Source organism: Drosophila eugracilis, unplaced genomic scaffold (assembly GCF_018153835.1).
Source record: "Drosophila eugracilis isolate 14026-0451.02 unplaced genomic scaffold, ASM1815383v1 contig_47, whole genome shotgun sequence".
NCBI classification, from domain to species: Eukaryota; Metazoa; Arthropoda; class Insecta; order Diptera; family Drosophilidae; genus Drosophila; species Drosophila eugracilis.
The window spans coordinates 1,482,354-1,509,740 of NW_024573338.1; the positions used below are offsets into that span (position 1 = coordinate 1,482,354).

The 27,387-nt window shown below is 43.2% G+C and overlaps 4 protein-coding genes across 5 annotated transcripts; 2 read left to right on the forward strand and 2 right to left on the reverse strand.

Moving 5' to 3' along the window:
* Window positions 1-2,505: 2,505 nt before the first annotated feature.
* Window positions 2,506-9,254, forward strand: LOC108109541. Its single transcript, XM_017218110.2, has 4 exons — window positions 2,506-3,809; window positions 3,873-4,112; window positions 7,516-7,653; window positions 7,717-9,254. Exons 1-4 carry the CDS (start codon window positions 2,630-2,632, stop codon window positions 7,995-7,997), a joined length of 1,839 nt encoding a protein of 612 aa, XP_017073599.1. The 5' UTR covers window positions 2,506-2,629; the 3' UTR covers window positions 7,998-9,254.
* On the reverse strand, window positions 4,168-10,699 carry LOC108109543 (protein NASP homolog). Its single transcript, XM_017218112.2, has 5 exons — window positions 10,528-10,699; window positions 5,875-6,212; window positions 5,164-5,780; window positions 4,827-5,104; window positions 4,168-4,769 (listed from the first exon to the last, which is right to left on the reverse strand). The coding sequence occupies exons 2-5, from the start codon at window positions 6,189-6,191 to the stop codon at window positions 4,476-4,478; spliced, it is 1,506 nt and encodes a 501-aa protein (XP_017073601.1). The 5' UTR covers window positions 6,192-6,212; window positions 10,528-10,699; the 3' UTR covers window positions 4,168-4,475.
* A 354-nt stretch (window positions 10,700-11,053) lies between these two features.
* LOC108109497 (PP2C-like domain-containing protein CG9801) lies at window positions 11,054-23,079 on the forward strand. 2 transcript variants are annotated; one of them, XM_017218035.2, is made up of 3 exons: window positions 11,054-11,397; window positions 20,077-20,398; window positions 20,468-23,079. In XM_017218035.2, the coding sequence occupies exons 2-3, from the start codon at window positions 20,265-20,267 to the stop codon at window positions 22,461-22,463; spliced, it is 2,130 nt and encodes a 709-aa protein (XP_017073524.2). In that variant the 5' UTR covers window positions 11,054-11,397; window positions 20,077-20,264; the 3' UTR covers window positions 22,464-23,079. The 2 variants fall into 2 exon arrangements, with proteins under 2 accessions (XP_017073524.2, XP_017073525.2); XM_017218036.2 differs by having other exon boundaries at window positions 20,082-20,398.
* Window positions 23,080-23,372: 293 nt separating this feature from the next.
* Window positions 23,373-27,139, reverse strand: LOC108109496 (VPS35 endosomal protein sorting factor-like). Its single transcript, XM_017218033.2, has 12 exons — window positions 27,034-27,139; window positions 26,877-26,967; window positions 26,700-26,813; window positions 26,471-26,639; window positions 25,761-26,416; window positions 25,531-25,697; window positions 25,191-25,473; window positions 24,820-25,130; window positions 24,428-24,759; window positions 24,068-24,376; window positions 23,744-24,012; window positions 23,373-23,686 (listed from the first exon to the last, which is right to left on the reverse strand). The coding sequence occupies exons 1-12, from the start codon at window positions 27,048-27,050 to the stop codon at window positions 23,579-23,581; spliced, it is 2,826 nt and encodes a 941-aa protein (XP_017073522.1). The 5' UTR covers window positions 27,051-27,139; the 3' UTR covers window positions 23,373-23,578.
* Between the last annotated feature and the right edge of the window lie 248 nt (window positions 27,140-27,387).

Consider the following 27,387-nt stretch of genomic DNA (forward strand, 5'->3'; position numbering starts at 1 on the left):
AAGTGTGCGGCATTGGGGGCACTACACGGAGAGAAACCAGTGATAAAAATACTCTTTTCTACTGAAAAATATTTGAAAAATTGTGAAATATAATTTTTCCTTTTTGGAACTTAATAGATTTTTTATAAATTTATAAAAAGAGTGACTTTTCAATAAGTTCTTTAAATTTACTTAGCAATACTAAAGATCCATTTTCGATAATAATCGTAGTTTAAGCATTTTGTTTTTTCCATTAGCATGCCCCGCATTTTTCTGTTCAGATATCTTATTCAGCATCCAATTTTCCAGTGACCAGTTTTCACATGGAAGACTGTGAAAGGAAGTGCTGAACCGCCTGTCAAGTGGCCAACTCATGGCGTAATCAAATTATTCCCGTGCCTGCACCCGCCAAAATGATTCCAAGGCATCCGGCTCTCCGAGGTCATCATGCGTGTTAATTAATTCCAGATGCTCCAACTGAGCCTCTGACCCACTGACCAAACTGACATCAGTGGGCATACACGTGTGTGTATGACTGCCGATCAATTATGCTAACGAGGACCAGCAACAGAGTGCCGTCTGGCAGACTGTCTCTCATTTCGTTTGCATTAAAAATTAAACAGAATAGGGCAAATGTGAGCCAGAATGACAGCGGAAGCACGTGCTTGGCGACTAAAATCAGGCAAGGTGATCTGGGATCTGGTGGATGACTTGCAAACGAATTTTGACTTCTCTGGGAACATTTAGAAATTCTTTAACTTTAAGATATGATTTAAATCATTGATAGTCTCCCTATTATTATTCTAGGATAAAACGTATATTAATGGAAAATGAACCTAAAATCCACACATTACAACCATACTTCCCATTCAAAATCCATGCCAGCTCAGCATTAAATATTTAATCTTTTTCATTCTGCACAGCCAACATAGCTTTAACGCTGCAAAATTGTGCAAATAATTACTTTAATAGCTATGTTTAACGTAGTTTAATTAAATTCAGAAAGCAATTTACACCGAACAAACCTGGCCTAAATTGTCCTAATTCCCCTACACAAAGCAAATGAAAATGTTGAATTAAAATTAAAATTCACGTCCACCGCAAAGCAAAGACAGTCCCAAGTGCTGACCACAAAAGGATACCACGGCTAGTAGCCAGGCCAGATGGGAAACTGGGTGAAAATGTGGTTGGCCTCGGGCCGCATAAACATCCGCATATGCCGGTCGGTGCTAACCCCTATCTAACATTACACCTGCTGCACTTTGGTAAGTGGCCGGGCACAAGGAGCAAATTGAATTTGCCACGGGGCGGATACGTAATGTGGGTTGGGCGAGCGAACATTGGGGGGCTGGCCAGCAGTCGGGCCACCGGATATCCGCTTGCCTCTCTGGCCGCCTCATGTAATATGCAACAGCCCATTCTCCCAGCCTGGCCATACTTTTCCGCCGAACTCTTCTTCCGTTCGCCGGTCATGCGGCCGGATTCAGGTCGCCCCGACCGCACACAATGGAATCCTTCAGCCGTTTTCATACAGCGCCGATTCAAATTCGACTGAATATTTGGCACCAACAGCAGTTGCCAGCTATGAAGTTAGATTAGATTAAGCCCAGTGGGGGTTGGGTCATGTCTATTAGGAATTTTAAATGCAATTTGGGTTTATCAGGTGCGAACTCGTTTGTATTTGCAGGAGCTACAAACAATTTTAATACGAGAGAAAAATTAAATTATAATTTCAATTTGTTCGCTGCTGGTTTTATGTCTTCTATGGGATATATACTGATGTGATTCGCAGATATTAAAAAAAGGTTAAAATAAAATCAATTTAATTGCACTGTAGAAAACCAAAACCAACTTCACCTTAGTTGCTCTTGCACTTTAGATTTTAGTCTTAGTGATTAATCGCAATCACGTTCACTTTTTGTAGATAGTTCCTTTCTGTCCCGTCTTTGTACTCGACTTCTCTATCGAATCTCCTTCAAACTCATGTTGTACATTTGTTTTCTTCTACTTTCTTTCTTTTTATAGCTTCAAGCTAAGCAAAAAACGTAGTAAATGAACAAAAAACGAAAAAGCATCAAAAATCAAAAGCCAAAATCAAAACAAAACAAAAACATAAATGTAAATTGGTATGCAAGTAAAACTAAACAAGAGTTGTCGATGCAACAGCAACAGCAACAGCAACAGCTACAGTTTAAACTAATACAACAGCAACAATAGAAACAACATCAGCAACAACAACAACAACAGCAAGTTACAAGAACAACAACAACAAACAAGAACAGAGTTACAGCAACAAGAACAACAGCAACATCAACCGCTGCTAGTAGATTATAAACTTAAAAACAAAAACGTACAACATTTATGTAATATTTACATTTTTTGTCGAGGCACCAAAAGCAAATTAACATTTTGCAACGTAGACTCTTAGGCGTCGCACAAAAACAAAACAAAAACAAAACAAAAAACAACCAAAGAACACAACAGCAACATCAACAGCAACATCAGCAACATCTGCAACATCAGCAACCAGAGCAATATACAAGAACATCCATCAGAAACCGCTAACATCCAACAATCCACCATCGCCACCACCACGAACCACATGAGCCTGAACAAGATCAAGAAGCGGGACGCGAGCGACTTATGACTGATGCGCTCCAAGGGCAACGTCGGCGTCGGCGTTGGGGTCAACGTCGGCGTCGCCGTTGGCAGCGGCAGCCGATACAAGGTGACTGCCCGCTGCGTCCCAGAAGTGAGCATCACGTCGCCGACGACTGCAACCGGCGCCATCCAGCCCAAGCACTTTGCCCTGCTCCGCAGTCGTTCGCAACCGTCGCCGCCGACGTCTAACAGCCTTTTCTCCACGCCAGGCGGCGCTACTCTGGTCGAAGAGGAGGATTTCAGCTTGGCCAGCGGCAGTGGTACAGCGGCCAAAAACATACTACAGCGCCAGCAGGCCACCACCGTCCAGCAGGAGGATCCAGATCTGGAGCATTCCGTGCAGGACCAACACAGCAAGTTGCCTGAGCCGGCGGAACAGCCCAATGAGCTGACTCCGCTGGTCGAGGAACCCGGTTCCGTTGCGCCAACCACTTCTAGTCATCGCTATAGCCACAACTCGAAAACCACTCGCTCCTGGCCAGTCATCTACCGTAATCCTCATCACTGCGACTACGAGGCCTTGTACGTGCAACAGCAGCAACAGCAACAGCAGAGCTTCAAGCAGAACTGCTACTCCAATCAGTTCAAGCAGTCCATCGTCTACTCCAGCAGCAATGAGGAGTTGCCCGGCGGAGAGCCGGTAGCTTCGAGTTCCGCTGAGAACCGACAGACCACGTGCTACTACTTTGCACCCAGCAGGCACAACAGCATTTATGAACACCCTTCCTCGGTGGTCGGGGGATCCCTGCAGTTTGATAATCCAACCACCACAGCAGCAGCAGCGGCGGCCGTCGAGAGTTTAAGGCGGAGCAACAGCATCCTGCTGCGTCAGAACAGCTGCGCCAAGGTTATCCAACGTCGGGGCAGCGGTAGCGGTTCACCCACCTCCCTGGGCTCCCAGATGGAGGGAATGGGCATGGGCGGAGGAGGTGCTGGCAGCGCCTGCTGCTCCAGCTGCTGCATGGGTCCACCGCCGGTGCTCTTCCTATTTGTCACCCTGCTGATGACCACCAGCGCCACAGCCATGTTGTGCGCCGCCATTATGACCGACCACTGGGAGCATGTCACGTGGGACCGCAACAGCCTCGATCGTTACTCCAATCGGTCGGGATTGCACCTGGAGTGGCTACTTGACGACCAGGTGGCCATGCTCAAGCCGGACAAGAGGGGTAAGGCAGACAACTATGACATCATTATTATCTTGGGAAACTCAGTTTTGTCTCCACCCACAGCCGATCATCGCTTCCGGCGCGATTCTGTGTTCCTAGTACCCATGCATGGTGGCATATGGACGCTGTGCATTGATCTGCCCATTCAGCAGCTGCAAGAACTGCGGCGCAATCCCAAGTTTCCTCGGGGTGCTCCACCCTGTGTCAACTACTTGGCTGGCTCGATGGAGAACGCCCGCGGCGAGGAGCAACGTAACGACTGGCAGCACAGTGAGTCACAGGTCACTCTGCAGCCGCATCTGAGTACGTATCCTGGGGCAGTCCGTATATGAATCCCACTCCAGATCCACCTCCGATCTAACTTTCTTGGGGAAATCTCCCGTATTTATTGTTTACACTTTTTGCCATCCTTCTTCGTTTTTTCGTTTAATACAAAACATTATTTTATGTACGCACTTAGCACTAATTGTGATTGTAAACTTACAGACTTACAGAGAATTTTGGTAGAAAACAGCAAACAAATAGTATAAATAGGATCGAGGAATAGAACAGTTGAATGGTGTTGAATGCGTGTGAGTTGGTTTAAGTAGCTGATGTGTGGGGTGTGTGTTGTCTGTGGTTGTGGTTGTGAGTGGGTGTGCCACTGGGCAACTGGAATGTCCCCCCTTAGACAGCAGCCCGCTTAGCTGGCGAGCAGAGAGCTTCGGCCTCCGAGCTGGGCTCCTCGGGCTTCTTGCGCTTGATCAAATGTGTGATGTCTGTGGGCTTGGCCGAACTGCTACTGATGGCCGATGAAGAAGCTGCCGCAGAGCCTTTGGAGGAGGACGATGAGGAGCTGGCGGCTCCATTTGCGGCTGCTGCTGAAGAAGACGACGATGACGAGGAGGAAGCTGCTCCAGCATCCCCACTGCTCATTGGCTTGATGTAGCTATCCAGGGCAGCTCGCACTTCGGCAATGGTCTAAAAGTAATCAAAATTAGTATATATCAACAAAGATAAGACATTTTATGTTCTCACCTGAGCCTGCATCTCTTCGATTTCCTGTATCTTGGCCAAAATCTCCTGCTTGGTCTCCTCCAGATCTAGCATATTATTTCTGTCGCGCTCACTGGGTTCATCCTTGCCCTTGATCTCGGCTATTTCCTCTTCGATCAACGCGCTCGAGTGTCGCAGGGCTGTGGCCCCCTCCTTATTAAGTTGCTGCATCAAATAGGTCAGCCCGATCTTATAGTGCAACTCGGCCAAAGCACGTCGGTTCTGTGTAGGCAGCTCGCCGTGAATTTTCAACGCTTTCTCTTTAATATAAAATTGACATTAGACTTGATATTCAGTACGGTACTGGCCAGTTACTCACCATAATCCTCCCGTGCTGCCTCGAGTATGCCGTTTTCGAACTCAATGTTGGCCAGCTCCGTCTGAACTTCAGCCAAATATGGCAGACCACTTAGACCCTGACGTGTGAATATCTGGGCAGCCGCCTCTAGAATCTCCCAGGCCAACTGCAAACTACCGCTAACTCCTTCTTCTTCTTCTGGCTCCTCCTCACCGGTTGCTCCAGCTCCGTTGGAGCAACTAGCCGTCACTTCACCATTTGATGTGCTTGGACGCTCGTCATCGTTGACGGTAGATCCTCCACCACCATTGCTACTGCTGACCTCATCAACACCAGTGGGTGCCTTTTTGGAGGTCTTCTCCTCGCTCTGAGCTTGCTCAGCTTCCCCAGTGGAGTCGGCCTCATCGGAACCCTCCTTTATGGTATCCAGCTCTTTTCCATTTGTGCTGCTCGCACCATTTGCTGCTTCCTTGGTCTCTTTCTTTTCCTCTTTAATGTCCTCCTTCTTGGACGCACCATCTTCTGCGCCTTCTTCTTCATCGTCGTCCATATCCTCGTCATCATCGTCGGCAGCCTCATCGGGCACATCGATTACTTTGTTCTCATCCAGAGCCATGGCAATCAGAGCCTTTGCATAGCTGCAATTGTAGAAAGCATTACAATATATTAAAGTTAAAGATTCATTATGAGGTGAATGTAGAATTTTTAGGTAAAAAGATTCGTCATACTCACAGCAACAGGGGCTGTCCTAGCTCATCAGCCAGCTCCCCGTACACCTCCTCATATAGCTGGCACACCTGGCTCAGCTCGTCGGCAGCCTCGTCGTAACTCTTCACCAGGAAGTTGCGCGATCCTTGGCTAAACAGCTCCTTGCCCTTCAGTATTTTCTCAGCACGTTCCTGTTCCTCCTTTCCGGTGCCCTCGGTAGAAACCGCTGGAACATTTTCTGGTGTTGTATCAGCAGCTACGGGCTCAACGGCCACTGTCTTGCTGGGTGATGACACATCGGCGGCGGCCGTTGTGACAATTGCTTCGGCTTCAGCAGACATTTTAAGTGGTCAAGTAAATATCTATGGAATAGGAGAAGAGGAAAGCTATGTTTACTAAGCAATTAAATTTAAACAGATCAATCAAATTAGGTTTAGATTATACTTTTGCACATATTCAAACTTTGTAGTGTTTATACGCTTTCTTTTATTCTCCTAATTATCCTTATTTTATGTACCCCACTGTCATCCCTTCATTCCACACCCCAATCTCCTTCGTAGGTTGAGCCCTAGACGTCACTTTCGATGTATGTAGAAGACCACGAATATTTATTTTTTTTAGAAATTCTTTTAAAATCTATTTATACGCACCAGCACAAGCTTTGAGCACCACCCTCCTCCAGCACCAGCACAAGCACCAACACCTCCTGATTCACCTCGATTCATTTCACTTGGCTTAATAATTTAGCTCCAAGCTGTCGCACATTTCACAAGTCATTACCGCAAATCCCATTTGCAGCAGCTCAAAGATGTGGGTGCCCGCAAATCCCCGAAGCACATCAGATAAAAAAAATGAAAAGCAAAAGCCAGGCACCAAGAATTCCCGGGAGCAGCAGGGACAGGGACCAAGAAGTGTCCTTGTATCGGCTATATAAAGTAATTACCACAACAGCAAACCGAGCTTGCCTCCAGTTTTCTATATTGTCAATACTGGTCGGTCTCCTGCTCCCCGAAGATGAAACATGTCCATGTCGAGAGTTGCTTGCTCATGGCAGTAAGCTTAAGGCTGGTGGATCGGGCTTAGGGAGTTTTCAATATGGGTCAACGTGTGGGTGACTTGGTTTTCACCCAACCCCCATCCCCATCCTCCCATCCACTCCTGCCAGCGTTCTAAAAATCGCAATTGCCACTTTGGCATTTTGTTGTACTTTTTATGGTGTTCCTGTGGAACCAAACACATGCACCCGCATGCGATTTAATTGCTGTGGTGCTATTGGGTAATTGGTTTTGCAGTTGCCCAGATTGTGAGCGGAAATTGGAGAACTGAGCTGGGGCCACAATGAATTTACGGGCGGACATAGCAAATGCGATTAAGTTTGTACCTATACTGGGAAATCCTTAGAGGAAAAACAACTTTAAGCTTGTTGAAAGGTTGCATTTATGGCATTGGTTCTAATCCAGGTCCTTTGCCAAATCCTATTTTCTGAAAGGATTTTCTATTTTAACAACTATGTATGCTTGATCGATCATTCAACTTTTCAACTAAGCTTTCGCTCGCCATCCTCTCCTCACTCTACACACCTTGTATTATAGTCCCTGACATATGCATTTTGATAATCAATTACTAGAAAACTTTAATTAAATTTAAATCTGTGATTTTCCCCAGGAATGCAAAATCTCTCCATATCCTGCTCATTGGTCTGCCTCATTATCTTGGGCAGTGCTGCTCTCGTGGGAGCCTTTGGCGTTTGCCAGCGCCAAATTAGTGCCATTCTGATCACAGGGGTGATGTATCTCCTGGCGGGTGAGTATCATAAAATATTCCCCTAGTACCCTCTACAACTAACTTATTTTTATAACCCAACAGCTCTCTTCGCCCTCTTTACACTGATGATCATCCACTTTAAACGGCAGCAGGGACGTCCAATGCTGGACAGCGACTACGATGGAACTGTGGATGGGATAGTGGCGCGACCGGGAGGCGTGGCTATCATGGCTAAGCCGCTTCTGGGAGCACGCATCTTCCTGACCTCGTGGAGTCTAGACCTGGGCTGGGGCGGGGTGGTGCTTTGCGCCATAACCTCGGTACTGTGGATTCTGCTCTCCAAGATCATGCGATACAACCCATTCTCAGCGCTCATGATTTAGCTAAACGCCTTGCCGCTCGGCGTCTACGGAGCCAGCTACGGAAGTCTGGGCAGCTGCGAAAGCTACGGCAGCTATGGAAGCACCCACACCCACAGCGGCACCAGTAGTGGCGGCAGCTCCAGTTTCCTCCTGGCAGCGGTCTCGTCGACGCGGCAAGCGGAGCACCGGGGCAAGGGAAAATACATCCTATAGACAAAGCCCTGACCCGTTCTCACTAACTAACTTACCGGATTTTCACTCTTACTTAACTTATTTGGGATAAGCTTCCGAGGGTAGTAAACTTTTGGATTTTGGAAGACTGATTCGTCTTTTTTATAGTTTAAGTTTAAAATCATTGAGTTCTTTATAATATAAAGACATTTCATACAGGTTCAAGTATTTAGAAACTTTAAAACCATAAGTGAACGCCTTCGGAAGTTCACCCCCTTATCCCTATGTAAAACCCATATTAGTTAGCTATGTTGGAAATGTACCAAACTAAAAAACTCAATTGCCTTGTTCTTTATATATATACACACACACAACTTATACAACTTAAACTTATACTTATTCTTATTGTACGGTGTACTTAACTTAACTTACTATAACTTAACCCAATTGTAAATTCAATTTACACTCTCTCTTTACAAGTAAACCTTTTTGTATACATTCGATTTGACTCAAATTCTACACGACTCTAAGACACCCCACTTAACCCTAGCTAAAATGTGAGACATTTATTTACACGAGACGAGCGAAATGGGAATCGGAATTCCCCTCAGAGGCTTTGGCTTTAAAGTGCTTTCTAGTAACAGTTCGCCTGCATAGCGTTAATCCAGCCCCAAAACTTGTTAATTGGGTGTGACAGCAGTTGCTTAAAATTAGACAAACTAACTGGAAGCTGACCGAAAATCAGGTAGAAAAAAGAATAGTTCTGCTTGCGATATTCATAAAACAGTTGGCTTGGAGAGGATCAAACCATGAGATGGTGCCTCAGCTGAAGTTTAGGTTCCCCTATTCATTACCCTCCCCCATCCAGTTGGTTTAGTAGAATTTTAGGGCTTGTCATGAACAGCATAAAGAATTGTAGAACGAGTACTTATAGAGCTCCAGGGGTACAGCTGAACGCAAAGCATAATGTAATGAGATCATTTAGTGCTTTAGAACAAATGGTTTACAAAACGTATTGTACTTGTATAGAAGCCACCACAAACCAAACAAAATGCTAAAGGTATAAAAAATGTATTTTTATGCAAACGCTTTGCCTTAAAACCAAAACAAAACAAACAACAAAACAAGAACTTATTTAAATACAAGATCATTTCTTTTAAAAAGTTTACCAGAACTGTGTTTTTTTTCTCTTTTTGAAGTGTTTTTGGTAAGTAACTAGAGATACAATATACATTGCTTTACAGCGCATTTCTCCAGGTTTTATATTCTTTAAAATTGAAACGTTGGTCTATAAATAACCAATGGACACACATATTTATGGAATTTCATTTAGCATTCAATTCTGTAAAAATTGTATTGCGAATTTTTGCAGGCGGGAAGGTTCATTAACATTTGTGGAGCTGCTGTGGAAACAAATTAAGCAAACATGCAAATGAACTCGCAAAAAAATTGGCGAGAAAACGCGACACTTTTGAGAGCTTTTGTGTGAAAAAAAAAAACAGAGACACCGAGAAAAGAGAGAACGAGGATCATTAGCAGAGATAAGAAAAACACAGCTGGTACTTGGAAAACGCAGAGGGAAAACACCATGTGTGTATTTTGTTTTCGCGCGCTCAAGACAATTACTAAATTCACACACTGCTCGATGGCCCAGCAACAAATTGCGATTACAAAACAACGCAAAAAGGTTCATTCACCTGTGTGTGCGTTGTGTCTGTTAGGCGCTTTACGTGTTTATGCGTGGCCAGAAGTGATGAATATCACTTATACTCCTTAATTCCCAAGTTAGTCTATTCCATTTTAAAAGTCTTTATAGAATTAAATTTAATCTAACATATGAACTTCCTAAAACATAAGAAATGTAAGATTTTTCTTACAAAAATTGTTTTTGCTAAATGGTTTTTAATAAGCAATATCTGTTTTAAACATACCATTTTAAAAAGTAACTGCTATTATTTAGCAAAAACTGCCTAATTTAAGAAGCAAAAACTTTCAAAATCACGATCAAAACGAATGTCGCATAAACGCTTTTGCAAAAATAAGTGTGAGTGTATGTGTGATTGCCCGCCATTCGCCCGCGCCAACAAACACAAACACACATACACGTAAGCCGACACCAATACCGGCAAAGCGCAATTGGCCATTTAGTTAGCGCAAATAACCACGGCACGTTTCGCATACTTACAGCGAAACAGAAATTGCGACAATTAATTAATGTTTAGCACAAACAACATAGTAGCAAGAGCAATAGCAACAACACAAACAAACAAAAAAGGCCAAAACGAAATTCGCAAATTCGCGTGTCGCTGTTTTGGCTGCGTATGTGTGAGTTTGTGTGCCTCCATCGGCATCTAACTGTAAAAATTGTGCTTAAACTTACTTGTTAATCGATTAACAGTACTGCTATCAAGGCAATGGGCAGTGAAAAGAGTTGTATGTCTTCCAAAATTCACTCTAGTCAGTTAAAAACCGGGTAAAATGGAAATATTCGCCAATAAAAATTGCAGATCCCGCGAAATGCTGAAGAAATAGCGATAATGTGACTGCACTGTGGGCGCTATAATAAACCGTTGAACCCCACAAAAATACTATGAAAAATACTAAAGTAAATTTGGAACTACCAACTTGCCTCAACCTCCAATAGCCATAAATTGAGTATTTCCACTATATGGTAATTTTAAATTTATTTAAATGGATATAACCAACTCATTACGAGAAATTAATACTTTCTTTTATTGTTTGTCCAATAAATTGTTTTTTTATAAATTTACCCCTATGGAAATGCTTGCATCAACTTATTTGCTGATGTGACTTAAAGTTGCAGTGTGAACATTCGATACTATCGTGAGTGGTTGGCCCAGCTCTAGCTCTTTGGGACATGCTATTCTCACTTCGAATTTCAAATCGGAGGAGAAACGTTCGGTCCGCGCGTGTCAAAACGAACAAACGTTAGCAAGACTTCGATTTCGTAGTGACATTTATTGGAAACCAATTGGACTTAAAGTGCAATACATAAACTAGCCAGTGTAACGCGTTTACAATTAGTATTCAATACGAGCTCCATTCATAAATGTTGTGGGCGTTGGAACCACCCTCCAAAAAGAATTGTTAAATATTTGTACACACCACCACTAACGGAACGCACGCACTTACATATTTTACATTGCGAGTGGCGCCAACATATGTAAAGCAGCGATAAGGAAAACAACCCAGAAAAGGAAAGCAGGAAAAAAACAGAGGCCCAATTACTGTAAGTGAATGCATTATGGTATCATATGAATATTTCGAAGTTCTATTGATTTTTGGGGTTCAAAGTTTTTGCCGCCTTAGCCGTGTTTTTGTCGCCTTTTGTTTTGTGCTTTTGTTTCCGTGTGTGTACGTGTGTGTAAGTTCGCCTTGATTTTTCCATTCAACTGGGCTTACGTCTTCATACTCCTGTTTTTTGTTTCCCCAACATCAAATTGTGGGTGGGGTGGGTGGCAGTTTGGTTGGTTGTTTGTTGATTCACCTGTCGTCTGTGTTTTATTTTCGTTTTCAACTTCACGGGCAGCTGCAAAATCTCAGCTGCTCCAACAACAGCAACAAAGACGACAACAACATGTCAGCTTTCGTTAGTGCAATAACCGGTTTTCAAGCTTTATCGTATTTCGAAACTGTGCTAATAACTGGTGTTGTTTTTCATTTCGGCATATTTTATCGCTTTGTTACCCGTATAATTATGAACTAAGTAATTCAAAAAGCTGTGAAAAATAGCGATAATTTTTAAATGGGGAGCACTTGCTAATTTATTGGATTTTGGCCAGGAAGTTCATTTTGACGCAGTCAAAAAGTATGGCAAAAACTTTTCCACTTATAATGTCAGTCATTCATTTTTACCGTTTCGCCTGCCAACAGGAGTTGCATATGATGGCAGCTTACTCCTTCTCTGTCGCACTTACTCCTACTATAACACTGAAAAAAAAAAGTTGAAAGTTGGAAAATGTTAATAAAGAAAAACCACCTTTTTCATCCTTTAAAAATCAGGGAAAAGGGAATTAAGTCAGTTAAGAGAGAATCAAGGTTCCTTAAACTTAAAATTCCAACTTTTCTCTCAGTGTAGCTAGCATAATTTCACTTGGAGCATTTTGGACATGCAGCAGGCATTTTCTGTGGGCAATACTGATGTCCTGAAACAAGCCGAAAGCACTCGTTCCAAGGATAACAGGCCACAAAATCGATTCTCCACGAAGACCAATACCTTGGAGAAAAGCCGACACGTGATGGCGCCTGGCTGGGAATTACTGAAAAGGGGGAAAAAAGAGGGCATGGACACGGAATAGGAATAGTATGGGTGGGATTGAGCATGCCAATGGGAACTTTCAACTCGTTCTGCCCTTTACAGAACTTCTTGCACAAACTGCGGCAAAATTCAAACGGTGTTGTTCCCCGGATATAAGCTGTAAATTAAGGAGGACAACCGGGTCAGAGAGATATTTTGGGGGAACTAAGTTTAGAATCCAGGGTCTAGATGCATGTGGTAAACAATAACCAGATAAGGTATCTAAGATTATCTAAGCTTTGGCCTTGTAAGGGCTGATTTCCAGCTGAGAACGGAATTACTTGCCACACTTCTGCTGCGATTGCATCAGTATGGTTACCATGTTTCAGTAGACCGACCTTGTTAGTAAACAAATTGGTTTGAAAGATAACTCATTTATGTTTTTTTCTAAGATTCCTAACACAGGGAAATTCAAACATGCAAATTAGAAGAACATGCCGGATATAAGCAGTAAATTCAATTTAAAGTTTAGTTCTTAGCTTTTAAGAATAATTTAGAAATTGAGAGTTGACAATATGCTAAAAACTACCCGGAAAGGAAATTGTAGAAAAGTATGACTCATCTTTGGGGTGGCTTTATGTCCAATGCAGGGGCTTCCCAGCCAATATATATTTTACATGCAATACCATTTTCCTAATCTAATATTAATGCCCTTTTACGGCTAAGACTTTCTCAAAAAAAGATGTCATTATCATCGGCATACCCCATTCAGACATTAAGTGTACCTTGACATCTCAAAGAAAATCACATTTTCATAGTATCCCATATCATCGTTAATCTTTCGCTTGAAAAACTTTTAGCAGTTCCCTTTTTTCATATACTCCAAGCCATATGAATCAAACTCTTGATGCTGCTTTAAATTTTTCAAGAAACTTTAGCACTAAAACATATCACAAATTCCTTTCCTTTCGGCGCCCGACAAAGTCCCCTGGAATCCAATCACTTTCGCCTGGCAACCAGAGAAAATTCTCAACTCTTCTTGTAAGTAGTGGGGAATGTAGTGGTGTAGTTGGTGGCTATGGTGGCTGCTGCTGGTGTAGAACTCCCAGAAACTAACTTTGAACTATGCATGCACATTGGGAAAATATTTAGCTTCACCATTTTATATTTTCTGCCGGCTTCTTTTTATTTCGTGCTGCCGAGGCACACAGACTCCTGGCTGCCGTTTGGTTTTTTCCCAGGGGATGGGGGTTCGCATGAAGTTGTTCTGTCTGGACTCCTCCATCCACAACTGGCGGGTTTCCCAAAGTCCTCATCCACCGCCACCTCTTAGTTCAGCGTCCACCATCCTTTGTTGTCTCAATGGAAACGGAGTTTGGCGAACATGGCGCTGCCGTTGGCTCTTTTATGACGCAGTTGGTCGGGCAAGTTGAAGTTTGTTTGCTCGGCCGGGCCTGAAAGAGTTCATTCTTCTATAATGCATTAGCCCAGCGACTGAAGAAGTTATCTCAGTATAGAATTTCCCTGTTTGTTTAAAGCCAACCAGGGACAATAAGTGGCTTCTCATTCTACTATACAAAACCTACAAAAATCCAAGCTCAACCGAAAAAGTTTCCGGCTCATTAAAACCAATTTGCCTGGGAACATTTATAGAACTTTTTGCCTTTGATGAGAGGCAGCCATTGGCGATAGACCAGCCATAAACAAAAATAAATAGCAATTTGCCAATTTCCAATTTCCAATTAATCAACAGAGTCAACAGCAGCAAAAGTTCATTGAATTTGCAGCTGTGTTTGGGGATTTCGGTAAATGGATTGGTATTAGAAGGGGGCATATCTGTGGTTTAAGGTTTCTCGTCCAGCATGCTCCGTTTCTCCGCTGACTAATCAGCCGGGTGATATGACTAAGCGAACCACCGAAGCATTTGACCACCGCACGAGACGGTATAAAATTCAAATTAAAACTAGGAGACAGGGAGGTGAGTGGGTGGTCTGACAGCCGATCGGTCACTTAACCCGCTGCAAGGTCTTGTACAGTAAAAGCTCCTTTGTATCTACATCTTTTAAATGTCATTCTCTCTAAAAAAGACTGAACTTTAATATTTGATTTTTCTAGCCATATATGGGCAATGAACTTTTATTGTAGAAAATTAAAATCCCTTTTTATGACATTCTACTGTACAGTGGAAACCAAATCACCTGACAGACCCAGCAAAGTCCGTCAGCGGGCAGCCATTTGACACCAAAGACTGCAATTTTATCTTGAGGTAGCTTGAGGTGGGGTAAAGATTTCACGGGTGGACAGGAGCTGTGGGTTGTGGATGGAGGGTGTCAGGAGCGTATCCGGGGCAGACAAAGTGGCTGTTTGGTTGCTCAATTGCTGCGGGGCAGTCGAGGAGTTGGTGTTTCTTTGTTTGCCACAGTTCTTTGGCCCGGGCCTTGACTTCGTTTGAATTGTCTTTGTTGCCATCAACATTTAATTTAATATGTGAGTTGAGTGCCCGGTTCTTGCCTCAAAAAACACGATCCCCCCTTCATCCTACACCAACTGGTTAGAGTTTTTTTTATTTTTCTTTAGATTTGCATAGAGTGTCAACCCCCAGGAGTTTGAATTCGACTTATTTGTATGCCTGACAACAAGTCTTTACGAAAGGCCAAACCCAAGACCAATCCCCAGGCCAGACAGTCTTAGTTGAGGCTTCCCATTTAATTTATGCATGCAGGATTAGTCGTATATAAGTCCTACATAAATCGACGACAGCTGTCGCTACCTGGCTAACATGTAAAGGCTTCAATTCAATTTATGCAAATTATTTGGTGGGTTTGCCATTTGTGTGTGGGGCTAGTTGCTGGGATCAGACGGTATTATGTTTTCCGCCAGATGTTTGTGCAAAATCAGAAGAAATCTACCAATTAGTAAATGGAAACAGGAAGAGCTTTTCCATAATTGTAGTGGCTTAAAAACAATAACATAAATGAAAATTGCTGACAGCTGAATGAGGGTAGATAATGATTAAAAATATATATCCCAACAGGGTTAAAAAGTAATCCGCTTTTATACCACACTTAACCCAAAATAATAGAGCTGATGGGCACTCCTTTGATAAAGGTTTCCTAGGCCCGAATTCTCGCCTTGCCCCACTTTTAGTTTATTGTATTCGGCTTGTGGCAAGTTCTTCAAATATAGTTTTTTTCGTGGCTGCAAACCGGGCCAAGTAGCGCGACCCCAAAAAGGGGGAAAACAAGGCAGAACGACATGCAACATGCGGAAATGCAGTGGAGGAAACTGGGTGGGATTGGGTGGCCTTAAGTGAATCCCAGAGTGTAAAGTGCACATGGAAGGCACATAAAACAAAGGATGTTTCTCAACTTTTGACATACATTTAACTCCCCAAAAGGGATCTTGACTTTCCATTTCATCGCGCAGTCAATTGAATGGGACTGAGATGCATTTGGAATAGTACATCCATTGCCAGACTTGGGGAGACTTTGAAGTGAGTCCGATGAAAGACCCCATCAATGCAAATTGTTGCAACAGAAAATGAGGCGTACCACGCACAGCCACAATGCTGAACACCCCAATTAAGGTGGCAATTTATAAGAAATGTTTCGGGAACCGGGAAAGAGACCCCCCTTTTACCTCGCTCCTTTGTTTCCCCACAGAAATCACGTCATGTTCGGGGTGAAAGAACTCCTTTGTGATTGTTTTTCGTGCGGTTTACATTATGTAAAAAATTTTAATTGCCACATTTTAATGAAGCTCCAGGCCCTGTTGGATACATTTCGACCCGTTGGAGTATTTTTTCGCCCTTGGGAGGCGGGTCTAATGCATTATTTATGCAGCTGACAGCTTGTCCAATGAGTCAACACCTGTTCAAATACTGGTGGAAGGTTTAAGCCAAAAGCTTTTCAGTTTATTGCATAGAATTTGGGTTTGGGGAATAAGTCCTTAACCCTCTACTGTATGTTGTAGATGCATGCCATGCATTAGCTACTTAATATTTTATTTTCATATGACTTGATAAGCCCTGGAGAGGAATGGAAAAGATTGCAAATGAGGAAATGAAAATTAAGTGTTTATTTCTTTTTCCAAGATTGCCTTGACTGCGGTTGCCTCGCCACTTGACTAGGGTCTGTGGTGTCAAGAACCGGTTTTATTTCTATATATATTCTACTTATAGTAAATCATAACAATAACTATAAAGTCTTTGAACTATTTGAGGGAAATTAACTTTGTTCTGAGTACTAAAAATTAGTCAAAACTTTGGTTTATCACTATTTAAGTTTATTTAGCTTTACTGAGGCTATAACTTATCAAGAAATGAGGAGGAATTACGCGCCAAAAGCAAGATAAATGGGTTGCTTAAAGTATTTGAAATATTTGGCAGCTCACAAACAAGCAAATAGCTCTATTTTATCTTCAGCTTAACGGCCTTCAACTTTCTTTCGAAGAAAAAAACACGCAATGAATGCAACAAATTTTCACTTTCGTGTCTCCGCTTTTATAGCTTCTTGCTGTTTGTTGTTTGTTGTTTGTTGTCTGGCCCAAACAGAAAGACACAAAAAAGCAGCACTGAGCAGCTGCACTTGACTTCTGCTAAGGCTTTAGCTTTGGCTTTGGCTTTGGCCCACCGAACTGCACCTTGAGATTCCGCAAGCTACTATATAGCACATAATCTGCAGACAACTTGTTGTCACTTGGTCGTCTCGCTTTCAAAATGCTTCAAGTGCATCCAAAGTCACAGAGTCACGGGTGTGTTTGCATTTGGTTTGAGCTCAGACCTCCAAAGAAGTCTTGTTTACTCTAGGCTTTAGCACTTCTCCCTCTTGAATCAACACACATTTTAATATGCACAAAGCCGAGAGAGCACAAAAGAATCTCCATGAGGTGGAGCAGGGAAACCAACCTTCACATCTAATTAACCCAGTGGGTAAACAGAAATGCCGCACATCTGATTAAATCAGAAAAAATACATTCATGATTTTGGAGCTGACAGGAAATGCATTCTAAATCTGCGCCAAATTAATCTTTTTAAGCAAAAAATTCTCTCAGACAGTCGGATGGGTGTCAGCTATTAATACATGGAAACAGAAAACTATTTATAGTTGGAGGAAGCCCAAATGGTTTATTTTGGTTTTCGGGCATAAACAAAGTTCGAACGACTCACGAGATCTGTGTGCCACATTGGAAAATATTTACTCAGTTGATTTTATACACTATACTGTGTTTTGCCCCGCCCAGATCTTGCACAATGATCTCACAATACCTCGTTATAGTTTCCACATTTCCACGCTTGATTAGTTTCGAGTGTTGAAAATTTCGATGGTCCCGAAATCCCATCGAAAAGTGTCGATTGATTGCGGTACACGCCTCAGAAACTGATTGTTGATTACTGGGGGAGTGTCTTCTAGTGACACGAATCATTTGATAGATGTTTTTATATATAGAATGCAATTTAGAAAATAGTTTAAAGCCTTTCTATTAATAGTTAATCTTGAAAAAACTTTAAATATATAAAAGAGAGGCTTGCTAGTTTGTTGTTTATTGGCTTTTATCCTGATGATTTTATTTGTCGGTCAAAGTACTGAGTTTTTTATTACCTATTAATTTTCCGGCACGTGCTGTCAGGTGGACAATAGCCAGATCTTAAATATTATGTGAGCACCCACAATAATGGCTTGTTATTTGAGGAACCAGCTGGGTGAATTGAGAAGCCAGTAAGTCACAGGCAGATGCCCTTTGTGTGTCAAGTGATGATGATCTTGATGATGACTCTGATTGACGTAGATGCGCAAAGAGCTGGCATAACTGGAGCAGTGGCAGATGGAGACTACAAAACGCTTGTGGCTGAGCATGGATGTTGGCTCTTGCGGTGCAGATGTAATCTCTTTGGCTGCACATTTAATCGCAAATTGCACATTGTTGCGGCCAAATTGAATTGTTTTGTGGCAGCGTGGAGGTGGGCTTTTCAATCATCCGGATTGATTGCCCTGCACCGGGATCGAGTGCACACAGATGGTTGCGCCCCAATGCACCCACATATAGATATATGAGACTCCAGTACTCCTTACTTCCCTCGCCCACTGAACGACTTCGTCTCGCAGCACTCTGACTTTTCAATTCATTTGATTTGTATCTTGGAAAAGGGGATATGGTAATGGCAATTCTCCCCCTATTGCACTTAATGGTTATTTGGGTTAATTTGATTTTAATGCCTTGCCACAAGGAATGCGGGTGTGGTGGCAATCAGATCAATGCCCAACAATTGCCAAGAAATCGCGCATCTTGTGGCCATCAGCAGATTTCAATTGAATTACATTACTGGCAATCGTTGATTGATTCGTGAGTGAAGTCCAAGTTCAACGAAACACGATCAAGAGAGAGCAATTGGTTCAAGGTTCAAGAGATATTCGTATGCCTTTTAGGAGAAGGAAGGAGGAAGGCGTTCCAGCCCACACTATTCACCGTTAATCGACATAGTTTTCAATGGACCACTCATTTGTCACTTGAAGTGCTCATGCCATAAATTAAAGTGGTCGATTTTATGTTTTTGTTTTATATACTTTAAGTATTTGTGAAAATTTTAGCACCATAAACGAGCCTTCTTGAATAATTGCCCCGCCAAACTACTTAAAGTGCCGAGTCTTATTGTTGTTTATCATTTATATAAATCGTTTTGTGTACAGCGTCTAAAGAAAAGCATCTCCACAGCAATTGCTGTTGAAGATAAGCATTTATTGTGCTTGCAAACCATTGTAATCTCGCCTAGAAGAAGGTTGTTGTTGGCTGGGCATTGTCTATGGGAATGGATCAGGTAGTTAAATGCTCTAATACGGCAATTAAAAGTCGTCTGCTATGGCGACCGTGAGTTAGATAATTTCATAGCAGACCTGGTAGTGTTTCTTGCCAGCATTCGTCTCTTTTTTTAATTCACCCTTATATGATATCATCTTTCCGTTGAAACCGAACTTGAAGCTGTCAGAATTTGAAAACCCAACATCTGCTGGAGTTGCAGGTCGCCCCAGGCAGTTGGTTTCTCCATTCATTTATCATCAACCCAATAGTGATGCGAATTATATATTGAAAACCCTGTATTAATTAAAGCTATGCTCTGAAAGGTGTTTAAAACTTTCTGATTTTACAAATAAATATGAAAAATCTACCAAAATATCAAATTATTCGATGATTTAAGCACTGAGGTTTATAGAATAATTAGATGTTAAATTAAGATTTTAAGTTCAACAACCAAGAGGTCAAACTGCCATCACTGGTTCAGCACACATGCAGAGAGTTCTGCTAAAAGCTATGTCATCCGAAGCCCGTAGGAAGGATGGGATTTCTGTGTCCGCATCAGTGTCTCGTGCATTCGCAATGAGTTGACTGAAAGCCCATTCAGGGTGGGATTCCACTTCCCCTGACGTCCTGCTGATGCTCCTGATGAGCGAAGGGTATTGTGTGGCCAGGGGAAGGATCCAGTGCCTGCGGCAACTAAAAAGCACATCCCGTCATTAGGAGCAGGCAGTTAATGGATGAAGGACGGGCGGAGTAATGTCAGTTATGCGGCTGCCACTGCAATTTGCTTGTAATTTTTATCGTGTTTGCCCTGCCCCCATTTAATTGCATAATTTATTGATAATTAAATGAAGTTCTAAATTAAACTCTCTTTGACAGGGCAGGCAGGCGGCTGGAGTCGTTTGGAGTGAGTCAACTCCCACAACAATTGCCGCTGATGAGGTGAACGAACTAGTCGGCTCTAACAGCATCCATTTTTAGCCCCATCCTCCATCGTCAACAATTAAGACAACCCTAATTGGAGGCCCAGAGCCGCTGGCGAGGAGGAGGGAGCATCTTCGCTCAAGATGCCGTCACTGCGCCAGAAGGTCACCACTTACTTCCGCCAGTTGAGCTTCATCGCGGAGCCTCGCGAGGGTCGTCGGCGGGCTAGCGAGCACGAGGATGACGATGGAAGCTTTATTACCAAATATCTGGAGGGGTAAGTAAATAGAAAACTGAAAAAGCAGGACAGTTGCAAAAATATTTACCCTTCTTTTTTCGCCCACAGGCGGATGCAGCGACAGTTTGTGGACGGTCCAAAGATATACAATGGCCAAAATCCCACAGACATGCCCATTCTGAAGTTAAACCCCTACGAGGCTGGAACCTGCTCTATAACAGCTGCCTGCACAGGACCGGATGAGGGTCTCACCGGAATTAAGCGCTCAAAACTCCATTTGAGCACCAGCTTTGCGGATGACATTGACTTCATAGATACGCAGCAGGAGAACGATGACAGCTATGGGGTCAGGAAGAGTACTCCGCCAGTTCAGGCGACAACACAGAATCCCACGCGACTGGCCAGTAAATTTGGACGCCCGCCGAATGGATCTAGGAGACAGAGCAGCACTGAGCAGCCATCCGGATCCGCTCCGGCGTCAGGGATGCGTTCCCGCAAGAATTCCAAGAGCAGCATAGCCAATCTGGCCGCGGCATCTACTAACAGCGATGTTGCTAAAGCCAACAGCGATCAGAACAACAGGAACCTGTTGAATGCAAAGACTGAGGCTTCGGCGGACGGTGATTCCAACTCGGAGCGAGAACGTCTGCTCCGCGAGGCGGTGAGCAACCAGGATGGCTCTGCACCAGCTGCAGTAGTTGCCGGCGTGGAAAATTGGCGCATGGAGTGTGATTTTGCATATGGAATCTCGGTGTCCCTCTACGAGACGAACATGCTGACTAAAGAACCCATGGGCAATCCCATAGCTGACTGCTACGGAATGGTTGTGCGCGGTGATTCAGCTGCTATGGCCATGGCAGATGGTGTTAACTGGGGCGATGGAGCTCGCCTGGCCGCACGATCCGCTGTCCACGGCTGCCTAGACTACCTGGATCGGGCGGTCTTCGGTCAGGCGTTGGAGTGCCGTGCCACCACAACCCAGGAGGTTTTTGTGAGTCTGCTGCGAAGTCTTTGGGAGGGACACGGTTGTATCCTAGAGGTTGGAGGAGCACTGTCTACGCTGACAATTGCCGTGGTGCTACCGCTGGACGGTGCGCCGGGCAAATATGTCGTGTGCTCGTGCAACGTGGGCGATTCCCTGGGCTATGTGTACTCCAAAAAGCACGGAGTACGGGAACTGACACAGGCTTCCCACGATATCAGTTCCATGCGAGACATGCGTGACGCCTTGGGCGCGTTGGGACCTGCGGATGGCAACAAACCAGAGCTGAGCAATCTGACCTTCTCGATGACCTGCATCGAAAGCGGAGACATAGTGTTTCTTACCTCGGATGGCATTAGCGATAATTTCGATCCCGTTGTGGGCAAGTTCGCTGAAGCTTGGACACCGGATGTTAAGCTTCAGTCCTCGGGACAGGGAAAACCCGCCGTCCTAGCACCCAAACGACAGAACAAAAGTGCATCCGCGATATATGCCCGCCTTCATCCCTCGACGCCGCCCACGCGACCTGCTCGACAGGCCAAAGCGGGAAGTCCACCCAGTAATGCGCCCAGCCGACCAAAGTATATGCGTTCCCAAACGCTCATTGAACCACGCCAGGGATTGATATCGCCTCCACCGCCATCTGTTGCGCCCCAGCGCATTCCAAAATCCATTTCTGGTTTACCCCTGGTGACCGGCCCTCAGAGGCATGCTCTCACTCTGTACCGCTTGGAAGATTTGCTCAGCTACGGTATTAACGGAACTTTCTCGCCCTGCGTTTCGGCCCGAAGACTTTGCCACTTGCTCATTGATTTCGTAAGAATGATAACTTCCGCCAGGAGAAAGACCCTGGAACAAAGGGAACTCTTCTATAAACTAGCTACGGGTCCGGATGGCGCCAAGCGGGAGGTGCAACTGAATCGAATGCAACATCGGGCTGCTAGGAAGAGAGTGGTGGACAGTAGTGCCTTTGTAGCACTGCCCGGAAAACTGGATCATGCCACTGTGATGGCCTACACTGTGGGCGGTGGAGAGGATCACAGTAATGGGAACGATGGTGGCGATGGAGGAGCTATTTCTCCTGTACTGCAGTCCAAGGAGTTCAAAGAGACGAATTTCTAAGAAGAGAAGGAAACGCTAGACTGGAGACTAAGCTTTTTATACATTTTTTCTCACTCACATATGGGTAGTTCTATCTTCTATGTACAGACAGTTATCTTTAGGGTCTATAATAAATTTCAAGTTTATGTTTTTGGGTTTTTGATTAGATAGTTACGCAGAAAGTGCCAATTATTTGCTTGTTTTGTTATCTTAAAGAAAATAGAACGTAAAATACATCAATCATATTGTTAGATATTCGCCAAATATCATATATTTAGTTCGACTATTTAAGCATATTAGTTTTTACTTTCATAATTTCAAAGTCAATAAATTTTTTATTAGATTAAGTTATGTAAGACCCTAAAAGAGAATGGTTTATATATTTTACACAGAAGTACCCATATGCACACATATATATATTTATATAAACACTGACATACATAAATAGTGATATATCTCACATGTAACTTTAATATTCATAGAGCTTTTGTTTAAGTTTGTTGATTTGAATTCGGTATTCTCATTTGTCAGCCATAGTTTTTTAGCCATTTATTTGTAAATTGCAAACGACAGAAATGCCTCAAATGTTTTAAACTACCAAAAAGAATAAGGAAATACACAAAAGATGTACATCGTATTTTTACACTCTCATTCGTAAATGTCACTTTTACACACAGATGCTACAATGTGTATTTACCTACCAGCTGTCTCACACAATTTTAAAATATATAAAATGTGGTAGCGTTTAAACTTGGTAACGCACAGCTTAAGTTGCAAAGTGGCCTGCGCCAAAACGGGCCTGAGCAATAAATATTTGAATAAACGCATTGGAAAATTGCGCTTTTACAAACACCATAAAGCAGTCGTTTTATTTGAATGAAACCATCTACTCAATATGCATTTTATTATCTGTGTAAAACCATCTCGAAATTACAGGTCAATATTTAATCAAGTCTTCAAACGCTATAACATACTCATAATTGCACAGAATTGTAATACAAAAATTGTTCAGTTCCTTGTCAAGGTTGAAAAAGCACAAACGCAGGATAAGCCGGGCAATAAATCCGTAAAAGATTCATGCACACAAGAATATATAATCTCAGCGAATATGGATAGAGTTCTTACAAGCTCATTTCTCAGCTGTTTCGCATTCGTAGGAGTAATTTGGCAATAGCCTGAGCCTGTACGGGTGAGGCATCTTTTATTTGCTTGTAAAGAACCTCTACACTGCGCAGTGTTTGGGGCTGCAAGGAATTCAAACTTATAACAAAATGACAATGGAAATGAAAAGTGGAACATACCAATGTCTTTACATCCAGTTGTGCTTGTGCCTTGTTGGCAAGAAGCCATAGATTCACTGCCAATTGGGAGATAGTTTCCCTCTCCAAGTCAGCGTATCGCACAATCCTTAGAAAAAGTTCCAAGGCTAGCTCTGCTTGCGATCGCTGTTGGTGGGCTACTCCCAATGATTTGAGCTGCAGCAGGATGGCATCAACAACCTGAACACACAAATTGTTTACCTCCTGCAAAAATTTGGGATCGTGGCCATACAAATCGTCATTGGACACCACTAAAAAATCAAGATTCATTTATAAAGGAAAAGGTATGCTAATTGCAAATCCTACCTCCTTTTATGTGATAGGGAAACTTTTCTAGGCTCTGCGTATAGAGCATGTCGAGGGAATGCAAGTAGATGATACTTGGCGCCGTACTGTCCGTTTTGAATTCATGCCTCCCAACCACGTCTAGCAGAAGTCGAAGGAAATACAGGACACCCTGCTCCGGACTATCCGGAACTACAATCAATGTGGCCAACATATTGCACATGTACGATACCAGGAATCTCTCTAGGCTACGAGGCTTTCCATCGAAGTCCACAGTGGCTGCGGGCAGCTCATCAACCAATTGCAATGCGGCCTCAAAGCAAGCATCAGCTGTGATAGAGTATGAAATGATGAAGAAATACATTTTGATTTCATACTAACCTTGCCCCAGGCAGAGATGCTGCAGAGCCAGTTGACCGCACAGCAAATACAAATTCATTTGCTGCTGGACAGCTCCAATGCTGGGAATGGTAATGAAGCAGTAGGCAATACAGGCCTTAACGAATCCTGTTGATTTTGAACGATTTCGGGTGGCTAATTTGCAGGCTGCATGAACCAAGGTCACATAGACTGCATCCAGATTACTGAACGTGCCTCGTGCCTCTACATAAAAACTAAGTTGCTGCTCCAAGTCGCGTCCAAAGTGAACTTTGTGAATAAAGACATTGATGAGCTGAGAAATCTGACGGCGTTCATCCTCCACAGAGAGAGCGCTGGAGAATAGTTACTATACAGATTATTCATTTTTTCATATGTATATATAAGTTACTCACTTCACAGAATCATTCAAAATCTTTCCGAGATACATCAATGCATTCGTGACCACAGCGTCGCAAGTATATTCATCACTATTCTGTTTATAAAAACTGAGAATGTTTTTACAAACTTCAACACGAACCGATTCCTTTTGAAAGAGGTCCAAGTAGGGCAGAAAATTGGGCTGTATCAGCAGCAGCTCTATACTCCGATAGTTTTGCATTATCCTGGTTAGAATGTTTTGCAACTGAGAATAGTGTTTTTCATAAGCTTTGCCAAGACACATCCGCGCATTCAGTTCGCCCAGTAATCGGTTAACTTCATGTACCTGATGGAAAGAAATTAGTTTTAGAATAACTGTTTAGTGTGTAAAATCCAATTAACTAACCGTGAAATATTGAGATACAAAAACGGCCCAAGTCTCTACACAGTTTATATACTCATTAGGATCGGTAAGCTTGTTGATCGTCTCAAAGGCAGCTTTCAGGAAGGAGACCCGCTGTTCCTGCAGAGGAGCACAGCTACTAACACAGCTTCCTAGGGAGCGCAGCAATTGCGATTTGGAGATTCCAGGCGTTTCCGATGTATTAATAAGCTCTATAAATTCCAAAGCGTTTGTGGCTATGAACTCTGATTTAAAGGAATTCAGTATAGACATCAGAATAGCACCGCTGTAAATGTATATAATATGAGTTATATTAAAAAGATTCTTTATAAAGTATACCCACTTATTCTTAAGCTGCTTGCATTCATTGAGCATATCCTGCGTGTGGAGTTCGCATTTGTGAACAAGGCAGAGAAGCATATAGTCAAAGGCTGGGACATAAAGCTGCAGATAGGAGCTAGCAGTGACGATTTCAGGATGCAGGTTGAAACGGGCCACAAACCGGAAGATCTACCAAAATATAAATATTACAAATGTATAATGAGAATTATTGAAAAAGACAATCTCACCCACCTGAGGATATATTGTGAACAGATCGCTGAAGTTCTCCCTGATGTAAGTCTTACTGTTGGTAAGCGTCACGCCCATCCGAACCAAGTAGCAACGCGCGTAGCTGGATACCAAAGGATCGGCTATGCCCCTTAATTGATGAGTCAAACGTTGCAATATTCGCTCGTACTCCTCGCGCGATGATGTCAGGAACTCGTAACACTTGAAGATTGACAGCTCCAAGTAAAGACGCGGCAGCAACTCCCGAATAGAGGCAATCTTATAAAACCAATTTTGGCAGGTATCACGTGCTGCTTCTCTTTCCCTCTCCAAAGTGGCAGCCGAAGCTGTGGGATCTCCAAAGGCCTTGGCTTTTAATCGATCATATACCAGTTTACCGAAAACATCCAGTATATCCGTGATGAGCACATACTGACTCGGATAAAACTGCAGAACAGTGGTGTCTGCCAGCATCTTTGCACACTGAATAGCTATTTTCAGAGCCTTAACCCGCTGATCGTTGTGCCAGGACTGGGTTAGTTCCTGCTTGAGCTGTTCAAATCGCTGAATGTATTCCTGCTGCGTGAGATCCATCATGTGGCGCATGCTGCCATCGTCAAAGTGATCCAACTGCTCCAGTCGGTACTTTGTCTTGTCGGCCACCACAGTTTGTGCTTTGACTGAGATGCGGAGTGAACATTTTAATTCGAAAAAAACCTAACTAAAGAACTTACTGCTTTCGTTGCCGTCCAGACTTCCGGATGCCACTAGGAAGCTGGTAGAAAGCGAAAGCTTCTCGTTGGTGGTAAAGCGGTTAAGGATGCCCAGTCTCCGACTGCTCCACTGCAGCGTGTTGTCCTCCGGCTCCGATCTCTCCCGCTCGCGTCTCTTTGACTTGAGATCCTGCAGATACGGATGTGAAATGCTAAGTCACGCTTGTTTCAGTTGTTTCTCTTTACTTACGAATTCGCTGACCATTTGGTTGAGAGGATCGTTGAGTTCCTCATCTTGGCGAGCAAATTGTGATAGCGGATCAGTACCTTCCAGAGCTCTGCTCAAGGGATTGCTGTCCACCACCTTGTGAAAATTGGAGGTTCAATTTAGTAAAGTTGCTAATGGGGCGTTGTATCATTCACTCACCGTCACTGTTTGCTGCTTCAACGGATGATCCACCGTGACCTGCCCAGCCAGGCGGTTCTTTCGGACCTCGTAGCATCGCGGCACGCACACCCTGCAGTCAGATGCAATGTTTATCAATTCTTATTTGTTTATTTTCGGGAGAGAATAAATAAAATACCATTCCAAGTTCGCCATAGCGTCGTGGTTGTTGTTGTCGGCATTCCTGACAGCTGTTCGCCAACAGGCATAGGCGTAGCCAAAAAAAATTTGTAATGGGGTACACACAGCTAAGAAACTGTACTTATTCGGGGGGTCAATTTACCAACATAGCATAGCTGAACGGTAAGGAATATGAATTGTTAGAAAAGATAGACCTAATAATATTTAGATTAGTAGTTGAATTAATTTGAATCAATCATATCAAAATAAATAACACTTTTAGAATATAATCACGAGTAAAAGATTTTCTTAGTTCCAGACTTTTCCAATATAACATTTACCGACCCATAAAACTGCGCCCCTGAAATTTCAG